The sequence below is a fragment of the Physeter macrocephalus genome, chromosome 7 (genome assembly GCF_002837175.3).
Source record: "Physeter macrocephalus isolate SW-GA chromosome 7, ASM283717v5, whole genome shotgun sequence".
NCBI classification, from domain to species: Eukaryota; Metazoa; Chordata; class Mammalia; order Artiodactyla; family Physeteridae; genus Physeter; species Physeter macrocephalus.
The window spans coordinates 72,530,891-72,541,242 of NC_041220.1; the positions used below are offsets into that span (position 1 = coordinate 72,530,891).

Sequence of the window (10,352 nt, forward strand, 5' to 3'; positions counted from 1 at the left end):
AAGTGAGAGAGTGGCATGGACATATATACACTACCAAATGTAAAATAGATAGCTAGTGGGAAGCAGCCGCATAGCACAGGGAGATCAGCTCAGTGCTTTGTGACCACCTACAGGGGTGGGATAGGGAGGATGGGAGGGAGACACAAGAGGGAGGGGATATGGGGATATATGTATATGTATAGCTGATTCAATTTGTTATAAAGCAGAAACTAACACACCATTGTAAAGCAAGTATACTCTAATAAAGATGTTAAAAAAAAAGTGTCCCTCTCAATGGTTAAAATGATGGCTTTAATGAAAGCCAACTTAATAAAAAAATTGAAACAACATAGTAGATGTTAAATAAAATCCCATTCTAATGGTTTTACTAAACTAAAGGTAGGTTATTTTTAAAGTGGATTTGTTCATCCATAGGGGCTGGGCTAGGTGGGAGGGTCTGGGTTGAAGGCTAAGGGAAAGAAACCAGACAAGAAGGGCCCAAGGAAGGCAGAGGCTTCAGCCACTCCTTGAAGGGCACTCACTTGTCAGACTTTTCATAGGGTCTCTGTGAGGGCAGGAGAGGTAGGGGGGCTGCTTGTACCTCATCATCAACTTCCTGCCCCTCTAAATCTCCCTCCCTTTGAAATACTGAAAAGTGCAGAAACTGACTCTAAGAATGAATGATTCTATAATGTGTAAAAGAGCAAATAATAAAACAAGTTCAAGAACACAGACACATGGGGCCAAGCATGTAAACAACTCTGGGTGATGCTTATTTTTGTGGCTAGCAGGCATACGGAAATTAAAAAGGGAAATTATTTTTAGAATAGAGTTGAACTTCAGCATAACACACCTTCTTCAGAGTAATTGCAACTATTTTTTCATAACAACAGGGTTACAAAGTGAAATCTTAATTCCTAGTTCTATCAATGCCAATCTCCACTTTCTTCTAATTAAGGATAATTGCCATTAAGTGCTATCTCTGCAGGAAATGGGTGGAGAGAATTTAAAGCTGCACAGTCCAGTATGGTAGCCACTAGCCCCATGTGGCTATTTAAATTAATTAAAATTAAATAAAATTTCAAATTCAGTTCTTCAATTACGCTAGACATATTTCAAGGATTCAAGAGCCATATGTGGCTCATAGCTACCATGTTGTGCAGATTATAGAACATTTCCATCACTGTGCGAAGTTTCATTGGACAGCGCTGATCTAGAGAAAGGCCATTCACAGATGCTAAAAAAGAAAATTGTTCATTTCTCCCTTCATCTAAGAGTTCCAAGTGCTACCTAGCAGAGCTGGTTTGACTTAGAATACCACGGGGTTGAATTTGAAGGCTACTGCCAAAGATTTCATTATTATTTCAAAATATCATTGCAGTTGGCCAGTGTAAAATCTCTTTGCATTAAGACTTTCCATTGCCACAAGTTATCTTTCAAAATCCAAACATGCTAGGAAATGATATTTGGTGATAATAATAACTTGTTTAAGTTCCACTAATTTATGAGCTAGTGCTTAGAGCAAATTAAGAAAAAAACAACATAAAGATATATGGCACCATCAGCTCCGGGAATAAAAGTTTATAGTTAAAATAAGTAGGGATGCACATCTGTTGTTGCCCTTAGGATAAAGAAAATATATATTACACACCTGGGTCTTTTCCTAGCTTTTTCATGAACTTAGACTCAGATTCTGTTACATTTGGTCTTTGTATCACATTTTGAGAAATTTCGCATATATATCATTTGAGCCTCACAGCACCTAATCACTGTTATAGTGTGGATTCTGAATGCTGTAGATTCTTCTTGTGAAGGGGAAGATTGAAAGGTAATACATTATCTTGTCAGTGTCTGTCTTGCTTAATTGTTTACTGAACTGATCCCAAGTGGCCGGATTACGTTGAAACCAAATGGCTAGGATTGCAGGGGCCAGCTAGCTTTTCATTCTTCATGACTCCAGGCTGCTCTGCTAATTTGGCCACTGTACTGCAGAGGTGTGTCTAGGTCACAGGGGAAACAAAGCAGAAGGACACACAGGAGTGTAAAGTCAAGTGCCATCACTCTTGATGACCACAAAGCAGATAAGGTGAGTACAAGAAAACCCTGCAAGGTCATAGTAAGCATGATTGTGGTATTTCTAGAACAAAGCCTAAACATAAGGCATTACTGTGTTCATGCAAAAAAAAAGAAAAAATTACTCCACAGAGTAAACTATCTCCCCGAAAGCAAGCAACCTGTAAAAGGCATTGGATGACAAATACATGAGTTAAGTAATTGCTATAAGGACATATTAAGGTCAATTTAAATAATACAAACAAATTTCCTTCAGCTAATGGCAGATTATAATAAACATGCATTTCCCAAACACTTTAATATGTTTGTTCAATGTCATAACATCTACCAACTGTCATTATTGTTAGCAAAACTTCTTTATCCTTTTATTTACCATGTCCAGTTTTTGAACTTGCAACTTGGAGAGCTGGCAAGATATTTATTAAATACTGTATAAATAAAAGACACCATTAAAATTCTTATGCTTATGCCTTGAAGATTAAACTCACATTTCTAGCTCATTAAGAGATGGTAGCTATAGTTAATCGTAGAAACATGGTGTGTCTGGGGTGCACAGAAGAAAAAGTTTGGGATTATTTAGTGCACGAGAGCTGAGAATGTAAAATTCCATGATCTGCAAATACCACACATATGAACCTAACCATTTTTCCTTGAAAACTTTAAGTAGGTCAACTTATTAACTGTTACCATGGAGTTTATACATCCACATTTGCCTATCTTTTTGATGAACTGCAGCCCGGAATGGAGTTACAACCCTGAATTATTAAAAATCTGCCTTTGATTCAAGCAGAGAAATGAAGAAGCAGAAACTAATATTACCGTTTAGGCTGTGCTATTGTAATAGATCCAAGAACTTTTTTTAAAAACCCATGTTATTAGTATATTTGGTTGCCTAACAGGACCTCTCCTGGTCTCCCACAGGAAGTGGGACCGGGTTCACTCCAGGAGAGGGGTTTCCATCCCAAATGGGCTGTGTTCTCCCATTTGTAGCCACAGTCCTTGGCTCACCCGTGAAAGACGGTCTGACCGGAATAAACCTGACCAAAAAAATCAGGGAAGTGTTTGGGATATAATAAAGTGCTGTGGAGGTAGGGGTGGACGGAGGAGAGGGGTGAGTAGAGAGAAAAGAAATATGAATTTAGTGGGAAAAACCCTCTCGTTCTCCATTTGATTCGTTTAAGGAGGAGAAAATCACTCGACAAGGGCTCTCTCCATAACCCAAAGCTAATCACTCTTTTATTGCAATGGATGGTCAAACAGCCTCGGTCGGTCGCCCACTCACCGGCATCTCGCCGGAGAAACCGAAAATCCCATTTCTTCCCAAGTGTGCACCCAGGAGAGGAAAGCGAGATTGTTCATTTAGAGCGGAGGGCGGCGCACAGGGCAAGGCAAGTTAGTGCCTCCCTCCCGGCTCCCCTGCCGCCCGCGCCAGCCTGTCTCGGCTAACGGGAAAGTGAACGGCGAACGGCAGGGAGACCGGGAGGCCAAACTTGGGGTCGTTTCCGAGTCCCCCGACAACAAAAGGCCTGGGTATCGGATGGGGCGGCGGGGGGCGGGGGGGACACCTGTCAAAGGACGGGATCCGAACCGCAGCGGCCGGGAGGCGCAGGGGTTCGGCTGACGGCACTGCGGAGGCGGCGGGGACTAGGCGCGCCGGCGGGGACTCCGGAACGCCGCCAGCCACCGCGCCTCGCTCCGGGAGTGCGCCCGCGGGGGTTCGGGAGGCGGCGCCGCGCCCGGGGCGCTCCGGGGCGGGGGCCGCCGCCGAGCAGGGCTCCGCTGCCGGGAGGACCCCGCCGCCCGAGCCCCGCTGCGGCTCCCGCAGTCCCCTGTTCTCCGCCTCCGGGCTGGGCGCGGAGCCGAACCCCATGCCCCCTGGCTGCCCGGCGGCTCCGCGCGGAGGAGGGGGCGCCGCGCCTACCTGCTCCGGTGCGGCGGGGCCGCGGTCGCCTGGCGGGGCCGTGACCTGCGGCGGCGGCAGCGGCGGCGGCGGCGGCAGTCGCGGCGAGGAGGGCGCTTCCTTCAGGAAGGGGTGGGATCTGCCCGCCCGCCGCGCCGCGGCCCGCCCCCGACTTATTCTGGGGTCCCGCTTCCAGGCTTCCCGGGGAGAGTGACCCCCTCCACACACCCCCGGGGCCTCCGGCTTCCACCACCCCTCGGGGCCCCGAATAGTTACCCGGGGCTGGAGCCGAGCGGGGACGGTGGAACCGCTTCTTTCCAAAGCCTTTGTGAACGCGATTGCCTGGCGCTCGCTCCTCACTCAACAAAAGGAAGGACTGAATCTGGGATCCTCCGCCTGGTGGTTATTTATTCCTGACCTGTTGTAACCTGCTGGTCGGCTCCCTTCTGTCCACACACCTAGGGTTTTTGCACAGAGCAGCTAAAACTCATTTTCGTGCCCACTGGCTGAATGCAGTTCTCCGCCGCTCAGCGCTCTCCCGCGGTTTTCTTTCATCGTGAAGAGCAAACACAGGGCCAACTTCTGACCCTGGCAATGAGCGGAGACTCCAAGGCCGCCCTCCCAGCGCCAGGTTGCTCTCTTCCTGACAGTGTCTCGTCTGAGTCTGTTATAAAACTGTATTCATCGGCATCTGAATAGCTTTCCCCACCGCAGACCGCAGCCTATCAGTGGCACCATGTCAGTGACCTCTGGCAGCAGCGTGGATCAAGGCTATTTTTATCTCACGCTCACCGTTAACTTCTCTTCCAAACGCAGCCTTCCGGGGCTCCCACGGGAGGACCTCCTTTATCCACCTGCCTTAGGCTGACCTCCGTTCTTTTAGGGGGGCCCCCCCACCACACCTGCCTCTTCTCATCTACTGCCTCTCAAAGCACACGGTTCAAATTCTCCAATTCAACATTCCAGAACTCTTCCTTCCCCCACGATGTACTATTCCCCCATTATACACTATTACGTGTGTATTGATATGTTTTTACTGCTTTCTCCTGGCTACTAGACTGCGAGCTTCTTGAGGCCAGGGACGTGGCCTCTTCTGTTTACCTTCCCTTCAGGTTAAAACATCTGGTTTCAAACAGCAAAAACAAAAACTTTAATCTAGATCCCCTGCTGAATTTTGTGGAGGATAGCCTATGCCCATTCTTTCTGAGGAAGTGACCACTGCTTTCATCAGATCCTCAGTGATCTGTGACTCCCCAGAGCTAAGAACTGCTTGAGGCCAGTCGGTGAATGAACCTCAGCTCTGAGGTGAGGACCGCCCCGCCCCCCCCCCCGCATTCCATCCCTTCCTATACCATTCATTTCTCTCTGTGATGACTGAAGGCACCCTCTAGCTACCCCTGCTTCCAGTCCATTCTTTTAAAACTTCTGGATTCATACAATTAGTAGTCCTTCTTAACTCTGTCTGCATATCGGAATCACCAGTGGGAGCTTTAAAAAATACAAATGCCTGGATCTAGCTCAGAGCCCCTAAGTCAGAACCCGAGGGCAGGGAGTGTTGAGCGGAGAGGAGCGATCCAAAAAGGATATTTTTACAAAGAGTCACTGGTGATTCTGACATGCCCATGACTAAATCACTGCCTCTCTTGGGAGAAGGGTTCCCTACTTGTAAAATGTCCTTACTTTTCCTTGTCTTTATGGAAGGATTGAGAACCCTTGCACTGTGTTAAATTTATTTGAACATTTTCATTTTCACTCAGAGCCAGGCCCACCTGTGCTTAAGAAACAAACCTGAATTTGTGAAGATAGCAGGCTCAGTGCCATTTGTCAGCAGCGCTAAATCATCGCCACCTTCATCTCTAAAAAGTCCATCCAAATAAACTCAAAGAGTGGAATAAATTACATTCCTGACAGTGATATTGACAGCTGAAAGATTATGTTAAAATCCCAGCCATGAAGGAGAGTTGGTTGGTATAAACAGATTCCATTAATGTCATGAGACTTCTAGTGAAGCTTCAAGAGAACTGAAGACAAACTAAATGTAAGTTTATCCGTGCTTTGATTTTTTTTTATTGGTCTTTGTATCTCATCTGTTAAAATTCATCCACGATGTACTCAGTACAATCTTAGATATATTAAATCATGTATGGATGTGAGAGCAAAATACTATCCTGGAGCTGGTTCTCTTTTTAAAAAATGTATATAAAGATCTATCCTGTATTCTAAAGTGATCTGTTGACAATGTTCCAGAATGCTTCAGGCTTTGAGGAAAGGACCAAGTACAGATCAAACAGGGTTTAAGACCTGGAAATAGAGGCCAGCCACAAACTTGGTGGGTAGGATGGTGATCAGTATGCAGGGATAGAATCATTGCACAGGACCACGATGAGGCACCATGATTCTGACACCATGGTGCTCTACCAAGTCCACTGACCTAACTCACAGCACAGGTATCCCTCCATCTGAGTAGGGGTGGTGGCTTTTCTGATATAAGTGAACCTGTTACCCAACTGAAACCACTGTAGAACATTTAGAATCACAAAGAATTCTATATTCTCTCATTTTCTTTCTCCCTGCAGCCACTTTATTGTTGTTTAAGATTCAAATCAGTTCCTTTGTTCAGCTGACAAAGCAGACTTGAGAAGCACAACTCATAAATAACACTTCTGGGATCCTGGGAATCCCTGCTGCTGGTCCAGTTGCAGTGAATCTCGTTGTAATAATAATCTCTGTATAACAAAATCATTCCCAGCCTTATCCAATCATTACCAAGCCTTATCAGTTGAATTATCCAATCCAACTGATGGTTCATCTCTGGTGAGCAGCAAAACCATACAAAGTTCATTGAAATGGCATTTGATCTCTACCAACATCTACCTATTAAAGAAAACCTCACGGGGTAATTGTAAAGTGGACATTTAACAGGATGTTAAACGGGAGCTATTATTTTATTTCCATTTTGACAGGGGCCCCGGATAATGGTTGCCAACCACTCTCACATTCCAAACAAGTTGCAGGACCACCAAGTAGGGCCTGCAAAGGAGTGTTGCCTGAACTTTCACTTGCTTTGAAGGTATAAAAGAGTTGAAGTGGAGGCTGCCGGAAGTGCTGTGGATGAAGAAGGGTTTCTGTGGAAGGAGTTGTAGATGTTCTAAGAGACCCTTCCTATGCAGCCCCCAGGGGGAGGGTGAAGGGTGTTCTTCTCTCACCTTGAGTCTGATGAGAGGGACTTCAGGCCGGTCTCTCGGAGAGCTTGAGATGTGTCCCCTGCAGTTTGGGAAATGCCAGTGTCTGGCTCATGCCTGAGAAATCTAAAGGGCCAGAGTTGGCAAAAGTGGCCTGAACACAGAGGCGTAGGGACTCCAGTAGGGGAAGTAATTTACTCCCACGGAAGACAAGTCTAAGATAGTGAGACACAGTGTGGGCTTGGCTTTGATCTACCCAAGACGACTGCTTGGGTAGATAGAAGATAGAAGCCAGATAGAAGCCAGAGGAGTGCCTCCGGATGCCCCGGGGGCGGAAGAATCTAAGGCAACCCTCAGAGGCAAAATGAACTTGCTTGGGCCAAGGCGATGGGTGGTGAGAGGTTGCCCAGCAGGGTGCTGGTGGCTCCAACAAAGCCATGAGAGCACCAGTGAGAGGAAGTGTCAGCTCCATGGCCGCAGGAAGCCATGCCCACCTAGAGCCAGCTTTTTGCCTCCTTAGCTCTCTCTCTTTCCCACTTTAGTCCTGGAGGAGTTAGACAGCCTCCTGTTGTGCAAGGAGGGGAGAAGCCAGGCTGCAGAAATACAGCGAGAGCCTACCATTACGCGCCTTTGCCACTGAAGTGTGGGCTTTTTATTATTACACTAGACCAGACGTATTAATTACTGATATAAGACTATTTTTGCCTACCAATAACCAGAGGCCTTTTGTTTTGTTTTGTGTTTCTTTTTGAAATTGAAGTAGTTGATTCACAATGCTTCAGGTGTACAGTAAAGTTTCAGTTATACATATACATGAATCTTTTTCAGATTCTTTTCCAGTATAGGTCATTACAAGATATTGAATACAGTTTCCTGTGTTATACAGTAATACTATTTTATATATAGTAGTGTGCAGATGTTAAACCCAAACCCCTAATTTATCCCTCCTCTCCCCCTTTCCCCTTTGGTAACCATAAGTTTGTTTTCTATGTCTGTGAGTCTCTTTCTGTTTTGTAAATAAGTTCATTGTATCATTTTTTTAGATTCCACATATAAGTGATATCATATGATATTTGTCTTTCTCAGAGGCTTTTTTATTATTTGAGAGTGACCTCAAAAGTCATAGCACCTACACATTAATTTATTCAAGGGGTGGGAAAACAACTAGCCCCACAGAGCAGGTTTGAACAGGTATGACAGAGGAGTATAGAGCTGTTTTCTGATTATACCATGAGTCCCGCCGGGTCAACATATCAGCTATATATTCAAATATAATGCATTCCCTATTATACCTTAAAACCTCTGGGGATGTGGTCAAGCTGGCATCTTACCTGAATTACAAATAAGTGAAATGTGTCAAGAAACTCCCTTCATGTGTAATAAATTATAACTTAAGCTTCCCAACAAGAAAGAAGTAAGGATACTGGATTAAAAGATCCAAATGGATCTATATGTTGGTTTAATCTTTGCTGTGGTTTCCTCATCTAGGGGACTGGGATTAGATAAAAGGTCTCTTTTAGTCAGAAAAGTCTAGGTTTTGAAAAGGCTACAGCACATACAGCCTGCCCTAGATCAGGGACCAATAAATTCTTCAGGGTCTGCTCCACTGGGCCAGCAGCACTCAGACCAGCATATCTGGTCCTAGAGGACTGCAGTGCTTTGCATTGATAAGGGAGAAATATTTCTGAAATGCAGACGGACAAGTAAAGGGGTGCCTTCCTTTGGAGACCAATGTGTGGTTGAGGTTGAAATGATTTCTTTGCTGACAGTTTCCATATTATGCACTTGGCAGCTGTGATCTGGGAAACCCCGAGCACTTCACTGTGTTCTCTTGAGTGCTAGGTATTATCATCTCGCTCTCCTCCTCCAGTGAGAAAGCAGAGTCTGAAAGAGGTCTGTGGCTGGTGCTCAGAGGAGGAACCTCAAATAAACACCAGATTCCGTGTTCTGAAATTCACTGTAACCCCATTATCCCCATTTGAACTATGACACTGTCCTTTACTACAAGAGAATAAGCCAAAAGAGTGTGAACAATTTTTATTTCAATTAATCCCCTTTCTTTGGACCTTTTGCCAATATGCACTGTGTTTATGAAAGGCATCCATTATTTATTTGATAAAAAAAAAAACAGAAAGAAAAAGCCCTCCTAAATCAGAGACCTAAAGATTAATCATTTTATGGTATGATATTCTTTTTGTCACGGGTGACTGTTTTTGAGGAATTTAGATCATTTGTATTCAGTCTTTTAAAGTTCTTGCTAGGAGATGTTGCTTCAGCCCTAGAGTTTCTGTTGTCCCACTCTGCTGTCTGCCCCAGCCTCTACCCTGAGACTTCGCCTTGACTAGCAACTAAAGTTGCTAGTGAAGCTGGCAATGGATGGAGACGGCCTCCACAGCAGTGTCTGGACTGTTGGTGCCCACCAAGCCCTAGTTGTTAAATATTTTATATTTCACCCCTGGATGGAGACTCAACTTCTCTCCACCAAAAAATATCTTTTTATCTTCTATAATTCTCCCCCCACTTCAAAGATGAATTTCCTCACTTTATTTCCAAGCCTAACTCTACCAGTTGTTATTCTTTATTCTGACCACTCCCAAGACTCTCGTGTGTGTGTGTGTGTGTGTGTGTGTGTGTGTGTTAGTTGGGTACCTAGGCTAACTTTTTTTTTTTAACATCTTCATTGGAGTATAATGGCTTCACAATGGTGTGTTAGTTTCTGCTTTATAACAAAGTGAATCAGCTAATGGATGGAGACGGCCTCCACAGCAGTGTCTGGACTGTTGGTGCCCACCAAGCCCTAGTTGTTAAATATTTTATATTTCACCCCTGGATGGAGACTCAACTTCTCTCCACCAAAAAATATCTTTTTATCTTCTATAATTCTCCCCCCACTTCAAAGATGAATTTCCTCACTTTATTTCCAAGCCTAACTCTACCAGTTGTTATTCTTTATTCTGACCACTCCCAAGACTCTCGTGTGTGTGTGTGTGTGTGTGTGTGTGTGTGTGTTAGTTGGGTACCTAGGCTAACTTTTTTTTTTTTACATCTTCATTGGAGTATAATGGCTTCACAATGGTGTGTTAGTTTCTGCTTTATAACAAAGTGAATCAGCTATACGTATACATATATCCCCATATCTCCTCCCTCTTGCGTCTCCCTCCGTCCCACCCTCCCTATCCCACCCCTCTAGGTGGTCAAAAAGCACTGAGCTGATCTCC

The 10,352-nt window shown here is 44.9% G+C and overlaps 2 protein-coding genes across 5 annotated transcripts in view; both read right to left on the reverse strand.

The window, feature by feature from the left end:
- TMEM150C (transmembrane protein 150C) overlaps nt 1-4,472 on the reverse strand; it is an 85,253-nt gene extending 80,781 nt beyond the window's left edge. Inside the window, exon 1 of one of the 4 annotated variants that reach the window (XM_028491984.2) lies at nt 4,229-4,472. The gene's annotated coding sequence lies outside the window, so the exon portion shown is untranslated. Of the gene's footprint in view, nt 1-3,973; nt 4,041-4,228 lie in introns of those variants that run through there. The other 3 variants (XM_028491985.2, XM_024115344.3, XM_024115343.3) reach the window with 3 other exon arrangements.
- Nucleotides 3,446-10,352, reverse strand: part of LOC112062056 (trithorax group protein osa-like) — a 20,110-nt gene continuing 13,203 nt past the window's right edge. The window contains exons 2-3 of the mRNA XM_024115382.1: nt 7,159-7,260; nt 3,446-4,307 (exon numbers count right to left, since the gene is read on the reverse strand). Of these exons, the coding sequence (XP_023971150.1) occupies nt 3,446-4,307; nt 7,159-7,260 (964 nt within the window). The remainder of the gene's footprint in view (nt 4,308-7,158; nt 7,261-10,352) is intronic.